The 17883-nt window shown below is 41.7% G+C and overlaps 1 protein-coding gene across 3 annotated transcripts in view; it reads right to left on the reverse strand.

The window, feature by feature from the left end:
• Positions 1-17883, reverse strand: part of PRKN (parkin RBR E3 ubiquitin protein ligase) — a 1278888-nt gene that overhangs the window by 423834 nt on the left and 837171 nt on the right. For all 3 annotated transcript variants that reach the window (XM_084622668.1, XM_084622669.1, XM_084622667.1), the window contains one exon: positions 869-1005. In XM_084622668.1, coding sequence (XP_084478794.1) covers positions 869-1005 — 137 coding nt within the window. The remainder of the gene's footprint in view (positions 1-868; positions 1006-17883) is intronic.

Consider the following 17883-nt stretch of genomic DNA (forward strand, 5'->3'; position numbering starts at 1 on the left):
TAGTATCTTTGATGCATGCCCTGACGTAGAATGTCACTCTCTTAAGAAATATCCGCAATTATTCTTCCATCTGTTGATATGAAATGTATTAGCTATTCACTCTAACAGCCAATGCAAATCCATTTTACTTGCAGCTTGTAAAGTGAAGGGAAGGTAATTTACAAAATAAATTCTAGTGAAGTCCTACACAGCAACTTTGTAAGAGCCTTACTCTCTATGTGACAATGTGATAGATTCAACTTCTTGTCTCTGATCTGCCAAAACAGATCTTTGAGATTCAACATAAATCATCTTATTCTACATAAGCCAAACTTCACTTCCTAGTCAGGTACAGTTGATAACATAACACATTCCTTGGATCATCTGTATTTCATTCTATGTAGTGGCAATTAGTAGAGATAACTTCTTCAATCAGAAAGCTATTTGAAATTCTTATTACAGTACTTTTCTTATTAGCACTTGAAGATAGGTCAAGAAAGTTAACTTATTTGACTCAAAAGAAGAGATGTAGAAGACATCAAAGATTTATTTATTTATTTTTGACTACAGCCTATTGTGATCATCCGTTAGCTTTAGGATGATGACACACTAATGTGAAAAACTTATGCACTTGCTCATAAAAGAAATGCCCTTTAGAATCACGTTAATACTCCAAACCCAGTTCACATGCAAAGCAAGAAGGGCCATTTCAATAACAAACATATTTTCCAGCAGATGAAACAACTACTAATACACATTATAATTCCATAGATATATTTAAAAAATAACATGCACAAAACCTCATCATCTGATTTGAAATCAACAGTATTTTTCTGCATGTTCGGGCAAGCAGAATTAAAAACAACAAACAAAAAAACCCCAAACTTACCAACACATGGGAGAGAGTAGCCAAGCACAGGGTCATGGATGAATTTGCGATCATTCAGCAGAGTCACACAGTATAAATGGAAGCAGTCTAGGCAAATGACATGGCGATGCAAGCACTGGAACACCAGCACAGGACTTCTGTCAAAAATACCCAAAACAATGCAATGCTATGTTATTGTACCCAATATTGTCTAGACCAACTACTCCAAAATATTCCAGTTTAAAAATTCAGTTACCGACTTATTAATATCTGGCTGTATAGAACCATATGCCAGCATGGCATTTTGAAGAGATTTAAAGTAGATAAAAATTGGTCAGAGGCAAGGGAGATGAGATAGACTTTCACTGGAAATTTGAAGGAAGGTGAAGGATCAAATAGGCAAAGAAAAACAAATAAAGATAGCTGCTCAAATGAGCAGACACTCCAGAAGACTCTCTCACAAACAGGGTAAGATCATGTATAGGAGAGCCAAGAGGCTAGTGTAGAGAAGGGGCGGGAGAGGAAATGGGATTATAGAGGGATAATCTGAGAGGTAGGCTAAAGAAAGTATCTGAAAGAGTTTATACCCTGCCCTCACACCCCGAAAAAGAGGGCCGGTCTTGTAGTAGCATTACTGGCCACTGCCACGTGATAGCAAGGGCACTGCACTAGTGACAATGACTAGAAGAATTCTGCATGCAGAGTTCAGAGGCAGACAGAATACCTATGGAGGTGCAGAGGGAGAGCACTCAGGACAATTTAGAAGTAGCAGCTTCTCCCAGTGGTGGGGCCAGCCCCAGAAACGGCACAAGCAGCAAACATAGCTGCTGCACCAGCAGGGCAGGGAACACCGTGGTCTAATCAGAACCACTCCCAGTGCCCCTTCCAGGACTCAAACATTGGAGTGTGGATCAGCATTCCAGGAGTTAACATCTTGAACGTGCTTTTGAAAAATTATAATATAATTTTGTTTTTATTGCCCAGACACTTCTGGGATGGGCACCCGAAAATGTATATAACAGCAGAAACAATAAATCATACATTATGACTTCCATACAGACTATAGCCAGAATATCTTACAATTAAAATTTTCTACAGCAAGATATAAATTAAAGAAAATCACTATCCATATATATAACCACAGAAATCACTAACAATAGTCTTCTGAATGGCAGGAAGAAAGTTCTGAGACTACTAGCATAAATTAACTAAAGACACCTTTTGGTGGATCTACCTTCATTGTCAATTCTGAAGTAACAACTGTGACAGATTTTGCAAGCCTATGCAGTGACTTTGGAGACAACTGTATTAAAATTTATGAATGATTTATATATTATTGTATTCCATTCCATGGGAGCAACTCTACGAATGAAACAACAGGAGTGGGTGATTATAAGGCAAGTCACTGAGACTAAACAACTCCAGAGAAGTTCTCCCCCATGGGGTAGTTTGCATATACTGGTTGAGGCTGCGTTTTCCAGAGGCTAGGAAACAAAGAAAGGGTTTGATATAAAAGGATGAGCTTGAACTCATTTGTGGCCTTCTTTCTGATCCAGCAAATGGACAGGACCTTCTTCTCCATGGGAGCCTCAAACCTTCGGGAAGGGCTGGAAAGACATTGGCCTAGTAGGGCCACTGAAGACTGACAGGTGACCTCTGGTAAGATTTTAGCATGCATATAGGGACTTATTGTTTTTTCTTGGTTTCTTCTGCAATGCTATTCCCATAATAAAAATGTGTTTGCTTAGAAAGAGCAGTAATGGCTGGTAAAAAACACTGTCCATGGCCTTTGGAAAGAAAGCAATACACAGGCACCGGCGGTTATGCAGACTGTCTTGCTGGGAATATCACAGTGTAAGGCAGGGAATTGTGCAGCTTTAACTCCACCCCGGTCAGAAGAAAGTGGGACAAGGGTCCCTGTCCAGAGACAGCTGATGGCTGGAGATCTGAGACCTGACTAGGCACTTCTGGAGTTGACTACAGAGGGGAGAATACAGGTGCAGTTACCTTGAAACTGTGTTAGCAGCTATATCCTTTGATAAAGTTATTCCCTACATAGGGGTTGTGCACTACTTCTTGCCTGTCTTTGGCACCGTAGCATTATTGCCCACCCCAAGCATTCAAAAATCAAGAGTCAGGCCCTCAAAACCATGAGATTACCATGCAAATCATGAAAAAATTGTTCTTTTTATTTGCCTTCTGGGTTGGTTTGTTGGGGGTTGTTGGTTTTTTTTGGTGGTTTGTTGTATTTTTTTAAGCTTTTTTGGTGTACTTGGGACACATTTTCAAGCTTTCCTCTTCAACTATAAGGACTAGAAACATACTTTAAAAAAATAAAAGGTAAGACTTTCAATTATTCCCCTGACCCCAGGAGCTGGAGCTTAAAAAGAAACCCCATCAAATATTATGACACTTGTGATAAAAATTGCAAGAGTTGGCAACACCTCCATAGCATCTATAATTTTTGCCACAAGATCGTTTGAAACCCCCCATCTAACACTGAAACACTAAATCCCCATGTCCTCAAAGTGGGTATACAACTGCAAAATGTAATCAATAATAATTTCAGATGCTGTATATAAACGTTTAATCTTTCTTGAAAATAAGCTTCAGAGTCACATACACTGTAGAATTCATGGTAGTGTATTGGTAGCTTTGCTCTGTGTTTTAAAGGATTTCATTGAGTAAAGCAGCTTAAAAACTGAATTAAATAAAACCTCTCCCATACTAATACCTTATTAGTTGCCCACTTGCTGTTCTGAATATAATAAATAATAATGATACAAAGACAGCTGCCAGCCAGAATGAGGAGCTGATCCGTGCTCCTCTATCTCTGCCTAGTCCCAAGATAAATAGGGAGAGCTAGAGGAGCACCTATCAGGTCCTTATTCTGTCACAGGGACACCTTTACTACCCCGCTAAATTTGCAGGTGAGGTAGATATCTCAGAGACTTTCTCTCCGGGAAGGAGGATGAGGCAAGATTCCCACCCCTGGAAGCTTCCCATTCTGGGCCATTGGGGATCTTTCCCTTTTAGGGTGTTTGCTGCTGGTGGCCACTACTGTGGTACCTGAGTGTTTTCCAAGTTAGGCGGAGGATCCCTGGACCTGCAACTCACTTCCCCAGGCTTCAGAGGGAAGGTGGATGGTATGTGTGTGAGAGATCTACATGGGGAGTCCAAAATTAGAGAAGCATCTAAAAATCAGTCCACAAATGTAAACAGTGGAAAATGTATCCTGTATATGATCTCTGAAGGCAATACAACATTTGTGCAATTCTTACTTTTTCTATGAAACGTCAACAAAATTTCAACTAACAGAACTGTATTATAGGTTTCAGAGTAACAGCCGTGTTAGTCTGTATTCGCAAAAAGAAAAGGAGTACTTGTGGCACCTTAGAGACTAACCAATTTATTTGAGCAATAAGCTTTCGTGAGCTACATCCGATGAAGTGAGCTGTAGCCACTGTCAGTGGGATGTGTGAAATAAAAGTGTTTTCTAATATCAATAATGTAAATCTGAAATAATATATTTCTTAGAAGGTATTCAGTAGTTGGGCTGAGTTACAACTTTATGAAAACAACCTACACAAAAGATATTCCTAACAGCCTGGGATAACATGCCTCTTACCACTCTAGCGCCTCTTACTGCCCCGTCTGGGGATTAACTCGCCACATGGTCTAATGCCCCTTCCTGAGGCTGCTCAGCCCATCATCTCACTCACTCACTCCATGGCCTCTCTCATACTCCTAAAGCGGTGTGCTTTCCTTTTCATGGCTTAACCCTCTGCCCAAGTCACAGGGAAATTCCACCCCATCCTACGCTATTATCAAAGTCTCCCTTCATACTGTCTCTAACAGTCCCCAAATTGGATGCCCCTTGTAGGGGAACCTGGGCCCACCTTCTATCCTGGGTTCCAATCCAGGACCCTCAACTCAGCACCTCAGATCTTCACTTGCACAGTCCTTACTGCTCTTTCCCTCGACTGCTTCCCATTCTACCTATTACAGATGCCTCCTCCTCCCGCTCCCTTGTATCAGGTATAGGGTTGCCAGGTGTCCGATTTTTGACTGAAACGCCCAGTCAAAAAGGGACCCTGGCAGCTCCAGTCAGCACTGCTGACCGGGCCATCACAAGTCTGGTTGGCGGCGCGACAGGGCTAAGGCAGGCTCTCTGCCTACCATGGCTCCATATGGCTCCTGGAAGCAGCGGCATGTCCCTCCTCCAGCTCCTACACATAGGTGTAACTAGGGGGTGGAACACTCTGTCCCCACCCCAAGCACCAGCTCCACAGCTCCCACTGACTGATAATCACAACCAATGGGAGCTGCAGGGTCGGCACCTGCAGCCAGGGCAGCATGCAGAGCCGCCTGGCCATGCCTTTGTGTAGGAGCCAGAGGGTGGACATGTTGCTGCTTCTGGAAGCTGCCTGAGGTTAGTGCTGCCTGGAGCCTGCACCCCCCTGCCCCGTGTTCCAAGCCCTGCTCCTGCCCTGATCCCCCTCCCACCCTCCAAACCTCTCGGTCTCAGCCTGGAGCACCCTCCTGCATGCCAAACCCCCATCCCTGGCCCCACCCCAGAGCCTGCACCTGGAGCCCTCACCTCCTCCTGCATCCCAACCCTCTACCTAGAGCCCCCTCCCGCACCCTGAACTCCTCATTTCTGGCCCCTCCCGGAGCCCTCACCCCCTCCCACAGACCAACCCCCTGAGCTAGACCAATGAAAATGAGCGAGTGAGTGAAGGTGGGGAGAGCAAGCAACAGTGGAGGGGAATGGAGTGATCAGGAGGCGAGGCTTCAGAGGAGGGGTGGGGCAGGACAAGGGTGTTTGGTTTTCTGAGAGTAGAAAGTGGTCAACCCTAATCAGGTAGTGTGACTGCAGGCCCCTGACTACTTGTCCTCCTTCCCTGCTGCCAGTTCCCTGGCTTTATAGAAGCCCCAGCTGTTTTTGCCCAGGTGAGCTTATTTCTCAATTAAGCCTCATTGCATCCTAGCTCCCCTCCAGGTGCAGACTGTGACTAATTGACCTTTCTTGCCTATATTAACTCCTCCGGGACTAGTGTGGGTTGAGTGCCCCATCACACGACCTCTCTGTCCACCTATTAGGAATATCATCTCTTTTTAAAAAGGAAAATCTAACACTGAACATTGAAAAAATCCATAATACATCATACTTGTTATTGCGCTAAGGTTGCATGGTTCCTTTGCATTACGTTAGCACTCTGCATTTACTCCAAGGAAACAGAGAAGAGATTTAACATAAAATGGTTTCTGCTTAGTATGGAAATACTCTGTGGCACAACAGTAATCATGTCGCAGCTGTTGTCTGCTCTATATATCCCTCCCCCTGCACACACACACAAACTGAGCAACAGCAAGACACAGATAATACCAGATACATTGCTATAGAATCCCAGCTAAATGGAGAAAGATATGAAGACTGATCTTGTTTAGATAAGACCCCCACTGGGAAATAAATTGTTCTAGTATATCCCAAAATCTCATGACAGGTGTTATTAATGTACTAAAAGTCAGTGCATTATCTATGAATGTGAGGAGCTACTTAGCATAAGGAATTATTTGCAGACACAACAGTGGATTAAATGAAGCATCTTTCACTGCCACCTTATGAAAACCTTGGGCTAAAAGTTTTTTTTCCCTATTAGTCCTTATCCTTCAGCTTTAGAAAGGACTGTGTGAATTATGGTTAAACAGCACACCCCATCTATCAGTCCCTTAAGAAGAAGAAGAAGAAAGCGAGTAGCTGATATGGAGCAAGGGGATATAGATAAAGCCAGTAGAAATTTGTGGGGAAAAAACAAAACATGTTGATAGAATCTGTGAAAATCCCTGGGGGTCATTTTTAGGTGACAGTTGATTTTTTCTCACTGCTGTATCAAAATCTTAACCAAATAATAAAAAAAAAGCAGCAGATGTCTATATGGCTGACTTTCTGGGATTACGCTCAGTGAAGCAAAAATGGCCATGTGGGATTCATTGCTTTGTAATAAATAAGTCTGAAGGCACATCACTACATCATAACATTAATCCCCACCCACAAGTGGTATATTTATAAGATGCTCGTGAGTTTCTAATTGATTCTTTTATTTTATTTTGGCAGTGTTCTTCTACCTTCAAAGGCTTTCCATATAAATACCATAAAATCATTTTTATTGATAAATGGATCCCCATATACTGCTCCAAAACAAACTTTGTTAACTTACATATAAGTACCATTCAAGAAAAGACAATTACTAAAATACCTGTTTTTAAAAAACAGAATTATTGGAAATCACAAGCTATGGCTACATATACAATTCTGACACTACCCTAAAACACCCATTTCATTCACACAGACACAGTCATTAACAAGAAATATTCTCTATAACCAGCACCCAAACAATCTTAACTCTGTGCCTATAAAAGAACAGAGTAATTAAAAGCTTAAATAAAACAAATGCTCCACTCATCATAGCTTTCTCTTGGAACTGTATAGAAAAACTAATATAATCCTTTTACTCATGCAAAGATTATACAGTCTGACCTTTCATACGATCACATATAATCCACAAATCCAAGATTTAAACCATTCAAGACTACTTGAATGAGTGAATCTATCTAAAGTTTCTTATAGAGCCATCAATAGTAGATAAGCAAATGTAAATTACAAACTTTTCTTACCAAGAAAAACAATTCCGTATACCTCCAGTGAAACAAAAGATATATTTTAAAATAATCAAATTCTTTTTAATGTTCCAACAACTTAATGCTTGGCAGCAGACAGAGATAACAGAAACGAATCATTGCTGCACGTGAGTGATCTCCTATTACATGTACAGTAAACACTAAAGTCAAGAAGCAAGCATTAAAGCAGACTCAGTGACCCAGGAGCTGCAGACAGCAACCTGTGAGCAACAATGCAGACAAGTAGGAACTTACACCTGTGCTAGACATATGAAGTGGGAGCCAAGACCTTACAAGATAAGGACAATGATAAAGAGAGCAAGAAAAAGAAATCTCAGTGAGCGACACATTGTTAGACTGAAGGGAACATCTTTTATGGGAACTCAGGCACCAGTATAACATATTTTCCCCTGTAACAGCCGTGTTAGTCTGTATTCGCAAAAAGAAAAGGAGTACTTGTGGCACCTTAGAGACTAACCAATTTATTTGAGCATAAGCTTTTGTGTAGCTCATGAAAGCTTATGCTCAAATAAATTGGTTAGTCTCTAAGGTGCCACAAGTACTCCTTTTCTTTTTATATTTTCCCCTGTATACCTAACTACTCTGCTTTCTCTCTCTAGCCAATGCACTACAAAGCTACAAAAAGTCAGAATATGACAGCAAAACAGTTACAATACATATTTATATACATAACATAATACAAACATTTTAATCATGTTAAAATAATAAAATTATCTGTTTTCATGTGTTTAATCACTTGCCATGTGACACATCACAAGTCATAAAGTGAAGGTTATGAACAGCTCGAGACATCTGTGTGCAAGCCTAAATTTGCTGGCTGTGGTCTTGTAGAAAAACATGTATTCTGATCCACAGCTGTTAACTTAAAGAGGCATTGCCAAGGATATCAGGCCTGAAATGTGACCTACTTTCTTCTCTTTCATCTGTTTACAGAGTTTGTGCTATTTTATATTTGCAACAATATAAATTATTGTTTATTTATTGTGTTTTCCTCCCAATTTTATCATTATTATTATTATTATTATTATTCATATTATTGTAACACCAAGAGCCCTAGGTACAGACCAGGACCCCATTTTATGTTCTTTTATCTAACAGAGACCAGTGCCAGAATACCAGCACTTATAAAGAGCCCTACAATAAGAAACCAGAATACAAAAGTGAGGGATAGGTAAATAAAGACGAGTGCGCGTGATGTCAGGTCTTTGCATAGACCCTGATCTGACACAGTTGCAAGTAACTCAGCTGTGAAGTTTCTGTATATGCGATGAATATGTGGAAATGATGACCACCACTGCCTGTAAAAACTGACCACTTTGGGTCTGTGTGGAACAGCACCATTCTGAAGAGCTGCAGAAGCACAGTGGTCTTCCCTGCCATCAGATGACACAGGTGGTGGGGTGGAATCCCACATTACATATGCTAGTACAGATACAGTGGCACACCATAGCTATAAAACCTTTTTACAGGCCTGGGGGTGGGGGGGAATGCCAAAGCAGCACCTAACAAATGTAGAGATGACATCCTGAATCCCTTTCATGATTTCTGACACTAAACTGGGAGGAGTGGTAGATACGCTAGAAGGTAGGGATAGGATACAGAGGGACCTAGACAAATTAGAGGATGGACCAAAAGAAATCTGATGAGGTTCAACAAGGACAAGTGCAGAGTCCTGCACTTAGGACGGAAGAATCCCATGCACTGCTACAGACTAGGGACCAAGCGGCTAGGCAGCAGTTCTGGAGAAAAGGACCCAGGGGTTACAGTGGACGAGAAGCTGGATATGAGTCAACAGTGTGCCCTTGTTGCCAAAAAGGCTAACTGCATTTTGGGCTGTACAAGTAGGAGCATTGCCAGCAGACTGAGGGACGTGATCATTCCCCTCTATTCGACATTGGTGAGGCCTCGTCAGGAGTACTGTGTTTTGGGGCCCACACTACAACAAGGATGCGGAAAAAATTGGAAAGAGTCCAGCGAAGGGCAACAAAAATGATTAGGGGGCTGGAGCACATGATTTATGAGGAGAGGCTGAGGGAACTGGAATTATTTAGTCTGCAGAAGAGAAGAATGAGGAGGGGATTTGATAGCTGCTTTCACCTACCTGAAAGGGGGTTCCAAAGCGGATGGCTCTAGACTGTTCTCAGTGGTACCAGAGGACAGAAGGAGGAGTAATGGTCTCAAATTGCAGTGGGGGAGGTTTAGGTTGGATATTAGGAAAAACTTTTTCACTAGGAGGGTGGCGAAACACTGGAATGCGTTACCTAGGGAGATGGTGGAATCTCCTTCCTTAGAGGTTTTTAAGGTCAGGCTTGAGAAAGCCCTGGCTGGGATGATTTAGTTGGGGATTGGTCCTGCTTTGAGCAGGGGGTTGGACTAGATGACCACCTGAGGTCCCTTCCAACCCTGATATTCTATGATTCTGTGTCACAGAGAGGGTGATGCTGTTGTTGCTGCTATCTGACAAGAGATATTGCTACCATATCGGGTGGAGAATAAACTTCTCCATAATCCATCAGTGTGAGCAGAGTGTTGTCCAGATAGCACTCTCCCTGCTGGGCAACATACCATCAATAATGCAGAGTAACTGACAAATCAGTCCCATTCTGAGACAAGATCAGTACATGTTCCTTTATGTAGGATTTTAAATCACCACAATGGCTTTCTTGAACAGAAGAGGAAAAGACCTGAATCAATGGAAGCAAAGGATGACTGACATGATTGAAGAAGACAGATCAAGAATCATCTTGGATCACATCATGATGTCAGTCAGCAGCTGGAGCATGAGGAGAGCAAAGAAGGTGAGAGCAGCAATATAACGTGAAAAGTCCTTTTGGAGAAGTATCGAAGGGCTGTGAACACACATGGCACTTCAGAGAGCAAGGATCCTCCCACATACTGGAAAAAACACAGAACCACTATTATACAAGGAACTCAAGTAGGTTTATGCCTCTGCACAAGGAAGATCAAGAGGTTCAACATTTAAAAAAAAAAAGTACCTGCTGCCTTGGGACTGCTCCAGGAATAACATTAGTGGGAACAAAGCTTATAGGAAGGACTGGTACACCTCTTCAAAGACTATCTCAGTAACGTTCACCATTTTAAACACTTCTGACTCAGAAAGACTGCACCTCACTGAATACAGCCTGCTTCTTAAATATTGTTCCCTTTTCCTGGAATGCCCTCCCAGATCCTTGTGAGATTTACCCCCTCTCTTCATCTACAAATCCTTCAACACTCACTTCTTCTGATTGGCCTCCCATGCATACTTCCAATCCACCTCTCCATCCCTCTTGCTTGACTTTACTCACTTAAACATCTAACCAATACATATTTTTAAAAATCTATACACTGAATGTCCAAACATGAATGATTACCTAGAGAACCAGAACCAGGAAGATGTGTACATAAAAAAGCACTTAGCTTTCACTGTCTCGCTCATCCTCCACCTCCCCCTTTTTAAAAATTTGTCTTGAAATCAATAAGGCTCTTTGAGACAGAATCCTGTGCATGAGAGTGAATGGGTTGTAAAAGAAGATGAAGAGCTTGTACATTTCGGCAACTGAGGTTGGCAGAGTAAAGGTATGTGTGAATGGGGCATATTGGGGCACTGCTCACATAGGGCAGAGTTAAAGTTGCATGGCCTTAACTCTGCATTGCCTGATTTTCAGAAGTTTGAGTTTTGCTCAACTCAACATTCTGGAAGGGGACTACATATCACCAAGCAACCTTAACTCTGCATTAATGTAGTAGTTTTTTGCCATTGAATCAAGGACTGCTTGGGCAAAGGGCCAGGTCTGCATCTGGAAAGCTTCAGCCTGTGGGCTAGCCTGTGACAGTTAGCCTGGGCATAAATATACAAGGAGGAGCAGAAGTCTCCCTCAATGCAAAGCAAGTCACAACTATCATCCCTTGAGCTCCCCTAAGAACAAGAACTGGTCCCTCTTTGCACCTCCTGGGAGGCTAGCCACCCTAAAGAGAGCCAGGAGGAGAAAAGTATGATGCATTATCCTAAGGGATGCTGCTTCATGCACAGTCCCTTGCACTCGACAGAATTCGAGAAGGGACTGTGTCTGTCATGCACACTGTTTTTCCATTGGAAGACTATCCCAGACCCTCCTTCCAAGTCACTTTGAAAATATACTGCAGAGCAGTTACTCTGGGGACAGTAGCCTTGCTGACATGTAAGAAAGGAGAGGAGTTTGGAAAAGGAAATAAGGTGTGAGGGTGAGGGATGAAATGAACGGAGGATGGGAAGTGATAGAAGGGAAGTGGGGGAAGGAAGTGCCAAATTAGTTTTCCAGTTTTAAAAAATTACCTGTCAGCATCTTGACAGATCTTTTTCATCTTCCATTTAAAATATGAATACTTAATTAAAATGTTCAGCCAAACGATAACTCAAGGGTGCTTCCTGTTCACCGAGCCGTTGGCCTCAGCCCAAAATATGATTATTAACTCAAACAGGAAGCACTCTCAAGTTATTGTAATAGAGATTTCTTTATAGAAAACCATCAACCAGCAGATGATAACTTTTTGCAGCACTCCCCACCTTTTTAATTTAAAGACAATCTTTTAGCTTTTGCTCCTTGGTTCAGACACTACAGCGGCTGAGGCCCAGATACAACTGTCAGAGAGCAAGCCTTCTATTCAAGTACCTCCTCCCAAAAAGGCAAAGGATGTGTCATCTGCTAACAAAACACACTGTATACTCCTCTGAAAGCAGAGTGAGTTAATGCCCCAAACAGTCAATTCCCTCCCTCCCACCCACCCAGACAAGAACTACCACAAGATTACAAGCTTAAGATCATAATGAGAACTGCTTGTTTCCATTATTTTCTATACTGGTTATAATCATTGTCATGAGAATGAATTAATAGTGTGCTATTTTCTGTTCTTATTACAGTTTTTGTCACAAGAACAAGTACAGAATTTTAATGACGAACATAGTAATAACTGTACTACTTGAAATCTTATAATGCTCTGTACTTTCCTCATTTGTCCATTCCATCTCCTTCTTACAGGTCACTTTTGTTGTGTACAAGAATAAATAAAAACAAATAACCAGTCAGATTAAAGAATATTTTAAAAGTTTAATCAGTACAGTTTATCACAAAGCATGGGAAGTGTCCTAGTTCTGACTGCTTGTGGCCAATGTTATAAAGTGTAATGGGTGAAACCCAAAAGGTTCAGACACATTCAGCTCAGCATCAAAAAGTTTAAATGCTTATATAAAGCTTATCTGACCAAGCTGGTCCACCAAACAGGATCATCAAGTCCCTACCTCCCCAGACCATCCCTGCACATATTTTCCTGAGCTGCTGCATTGTCTTCTGGCTGCTCCCCTCTATAGTGAACCTCTGTTTTTTAAAGACGCCACTTTGGAGAGCTGGTTTCACTAAATCTATCCTTATTTGGCACAGGAGGATCCAGCAATAATCCATCCACCACTTGTCCTCCTGATCTCATCTTTTTAAAAGTTAAAAGGGCAATCTAAATATTTAACACTACTTCTATAGTGCCTTTTGCTTCAAGATCTCCAGCCTTGGATGCCCCCAAGTTCATTGTGATACAGTAATAACTGGGAACATGCAAGACTCCTCTTTCCCAAAACATTAAGGGATCTCATAAGAATGGAAACAAGAAACTTGTAATAATGTGGTTCATTCTAGGAATCTATTTAAAGGATCAATGAGATGAAAGGACCAAGCTAACGTGTTTCCATGCCTCTCTGCTGCAGGATACGGCCCATAAATGAGAAGGAGAAGCAGTAGCCTTTGGAAACTGCCTGTGAAATTTATGTTTGGACTATGATGAAGTGCCCTTGGAAGAGGAGACCCAGTGCTAGAGAAGGTGCATGGTGCCCAGCTGCGAAATCCCTCTGATCTTCTAGAAGACCTGGTTTGTCGGTTTGCAGTGTGAGTGTTACCGAACATGAAGTTTCTATTTCCCTTCTTTTCAGCAGCCCCCTCAGAATAAAGTGGTCATTTCCTGACTAAAATATGTTCATTACTCCATTATAGCCTTTCCTTTATATTAGGAAGTAGCCTGGCCTCACCACAGAAGCTATGTTATAAACAGAAACTTCATACATATCCTAGTTAGAGTGGAGAAAAGGAAGGATAGATATGTATCAAAAGCTGCAGAAATGTGCACAGGCATTTATTAATGATAAGCTAGCCCATCATCTGTTCCCTCATGATAGCTCCCTCAGCACTGCTGGATGTACTTATCATGCACTTAAGAGCTAGGATTGGCATCATAGGCTACGAATCAATAAATAAATATAAAGAAAAAGGCAACAGAGTGTAAAACAGATGAAATGGAATTTTGATAATATAATCAATAATGCTCACTTATAATATGGGATACAGCTTCCCACCTCATGCCTCGTGGGAAAGGTGGGGAGTTTGCTGTAGTCCTTTCAGCCCTCTCCTCATCCCTACACACCCACTTACTCACAGGAGAGCAAGAGAGGAGCAGACCCTATTCTTCCCCTCTGTACTGAGCCATGAATGTAGGGGAGTGGAATGGAGTTCTAAGGGACGTACTGGCCGCCGTTTCCCGCAGCTCCCATTGGCCTGGAGCAGCAAACCGCAGCCAGTGGGAGCCTCGATTGGCTGAACCTGCGGATTTTCCCACACAAGCGGCAGAACAAATTTGGGAACCACTGGCCTAGAGGGATTCTCTATGTTTTGAATCTGACTGCCTGTAAGATTATCTTCCATTCTGATCTTACAGAGTTGTTCTCTTATTTTTTGGTTCTTCTAATAAAGTTCTGATTTTTAAGAATCTGACTGGATTTTCTGGGTCTTAAAAATCCAAGGCTGGTTTGTGCTTATCTTGTTTATTCTCAAGTCTCCCCAGGAAAGGGGGTGTAAAGGCTTGCGGGGATATTTTGTGGAAATAGGAACTCCAAGTGGTCCTTTCCCTGTTCTTTGTCTAAATCACTTGGTGGTGGCAGCTTACTGTTCAACGACAAGGCAAAGTTTGTGCCTTGGGAAAGTTTTTAACCTAAGCTGGAAAAAATAAGCTTAGGGGCGTCTTTCATGCGGGTCCCCACATCTGTACCCTAGAGTTCAGAGTGGGGAAGGAACCTTAACACCGAAGTAAGGGGGACCCTGTCCCAGTAGGGGAGGGAGACTCCCTTTCCCAGCATCTAAGGACTGCAGGTACCCCCACCCCAAGGGGGAAGAGGGTAAGAACCCGCAGGGGTTGAGAGGGGCTGGGGCTCAGAGTGAGGAGCAAACCCAGACCCCTTGCCCACTTCCCTCCTTTACTACCTTCCTGGGCCACTAGCGGGGCCAACGACACGCAATAACAGGGGCAAGGGGTCGCATCTTAGCTCCCTGCCAAGACAAGTGCAGGACCCACGAGACTAACATCGGCCATCTTGTCACAACCCCCATAATCCCCTGCAAAAAGCCAAGGCACACTTTTGCCAAGAGAGATTTAACCTGCACAAGTTAAAAACAAAACACAACCTCCCCCTCATTTAGTATTCAAGTTTATTCAAAATATGGGACAAAGCAACTCAACACTCCTATAATGGCCTGAACCTGAAGCATTTCCTCATACGAATAGTCATACTGAAGCCAATAAAGCTACTTAGGCAGTTTTATTTCAGGCTGTAGAATAGGGCCTGAAATAAATGAAAGCTCTTTACATTTAATTCTATTGATAAAGGAACTTACCAAAAGATGCCTGGGGATCTAGGTGATAGGAAATCCCCTCTGTTTTGCTTTAAATCATTAAATTGAAATTAGTTTATTTTTTTAAAATTAGTTTGGGTATGATGTGTAGCAATTGGACTTTAACCTGAAGTATGTCTTTATTTTTATGTGATCTCAATTGGTATTTACATATCTTATCTTGATTTGTACTTGAAAAATACTATTCATGATATGTATCAAAGCTCTGACCCTACAACAAAAATCGAAGACAAATTTACTGCTAGTATCTTTCTAAAACTCCTGTACATTAAAAAGACATTGTCTGAGGGAGTTGCACACATTTTCTTTAAAATAAATCCAGAGATGTAGAGTTTTTATTTTTAAATGTATATGATACTTAGAAATAACCTTGAGGATTAAGGTTCTGCTTGGACAAAGCTCAACTCCATTTTTTATCATTTTAATGAAGTAAGAGGAGGATACATAAGCAGAGTTTTCAATCTTCAGATTCTGCCTGTTAGTTTAATAACTCCAATAATAAAATAATAATAATAATAAAGATTTCCAGACTCCCCCCAAGACACAAATCTTTATACTGAATTACTTAAATTTAAACAAAGGCTCACTGAGCACTTTGAGACGCTAGGATGTAAAGAGTATAATCTTGGGTGGTCTAATTCTATGGACTCTGTCAAATCTGGATCTTCCTCAAAGAGATGTCCTGTTTGATAGCATTTTACCTGTAAGCTGGAATGCACAAATTTCTGTTGGATGTTTATCATTCTATATTAGAATCTCTGACTCAAAGGAAAAAACAGACCCCAAGGTTCCCTAATGGTGAATCGGGAAACAAAGACCTTAGAATTTGCCATGCCATTTGGATGTGCACATCTATCAGTATATTTTAATAGCTTCTGTACAATATGGATTGATTATTATACTAATAGGGTTAAACATAATAAAAACAGTCTGAAGGGAAATTACAGTAGGTGTCTGATATTTAATTTTCAAATACTTCTCACATCTCTTTTAAAATCTATAAACTATTTTCCTAAAGACTCTTGTCTCTTATGAAGACAGGAATTTCTAATGGCAATGCAAAAATCCTTGAAGTTCAGTGGTGGTGGATCGTTGCACTCCTCTGATACAGAACATACAACTGTGCAAATGCCATCAGCAGATAAGGTTAATAGCAGCACAATGCTTCTTTGAAGCCATGCATCCTGCTCTCAGGGTGTCATAAATATAAAGGGAAGGGTAAACCCCTTTGAAATCCTTCCTGGCCAGGGGAAAGCTCCTCTCACCTGTAAAGGGTTAAGGAGCTAAAGGTAACCTCGCTGGCACCTGACCAAAATGACCAATGAGGAGACAAGATACTTTCAAAAGCTGGGAGGAGGGAGAGAAACAAAGGGTCTGTGTGTCTGTCTATATGCTGGTCTTTACCGGGGATAGACCAGGAATGGAGTCTTAGAACTTTTAGTAAGTAATCTAGCTAGGTATATGTTAGATTATGATTTCTTTAAATGGCTGAGAAAAGAATTGTGCTGAATAGAATAACTATTTCTGTCTGTGTATCTTTTTTGTAAATTAAGGTTTTGCCTAGAGGGGTTCTCTATGTTTTTGAATCTAATTACCCTGTAAGATATCTACCATCCTGATTTTACAGGGGGGATTTCTTTATTTCTATTTACTTCTATTTTTATTAAAAGTCTTCTTGTAAGAAACTGAATGCTTTTTCATTGTTCTCAGATCCAAGGGTTTGGGTCGGTGGTCACCTATGCAAATTGGTGAGGCTTTTATTCCAACATTTCCCTGGAAAGGGGGGGTGCAAGTGTTGGGAGGATTGTTCATTGTTCTTAAGATCCAAGGGTCTGGGTCTGTAGTCACCTAGGCAAACTGGTGAGGCTTTTTACCAAACCTTGTCCAGGAAGTGGGGTGCAAGGTTTTGGGAAGTATTTTGGGGGGAAAGACGCATCCAAACAGCTCTTCCCCAGTAACCAGTATTAGTTTGGTGGTGGTAGCGGCCAGTCCAAGGACAACGGGTGGAATATTTTGTACCTTGGGGAAGTTTTGACCTAAGCTGGTAAAGATAAGCTTAGGAGGTTTTTCATGCAGGTCCCCACATCTGTACCCTAGAGTTCAGAGTGGGGGAGGAACCTTGACACAGGGTCATTTCAGTTCTTTGGAAAATAGTTCAGAGCAGTGATATATTCTCGCTCTGAAGGAGAGTGGCTTGTTGCATTCCACCCAGCCATTTTGATACATATGAGCACAGCATGCGTTTTTGATTCATGCAAAGCAAAGACTGGCAAAAACCTCACCCATAATTTCCTCTCCCAAAGACATTAAAGTAACTCCTGTGTTGTCAATTGGCAGTGACTGATGACACTGTAAGCATCAAAAACTGTTCACTAAGCAAGGGATGAACAGCCTCTCCTCTGACTGAAAAAGGCATCCTGACGTCCTGGCACCGGGCACTAACAATCTAAATTAATAATGATCTTGACACCCCTTCACTTGTTTTTATTAACCATGAGAGGCATGTTGTAAACTGTAGATATCCGAATACTTCCAGAACTTTTACACAAATCCCTGTTTGCACAAGCAATTAGCCCTATAGCATGGGTATTTGTGGGTTCTGCATGTATGCACCACACGGCAGCACAA

This window comes from Lepidochelys olivacea (assembly GCF_965140295.1).
Source record: "Lepidochelys olivacea isolate rLepOli2 genome assembly, chromosome: 3".
NCBI lineage: Eukaryota > Metazoa > Chordata > Testudines > Cheloniidae > Lepidochelys > Lepidochelys olivacea.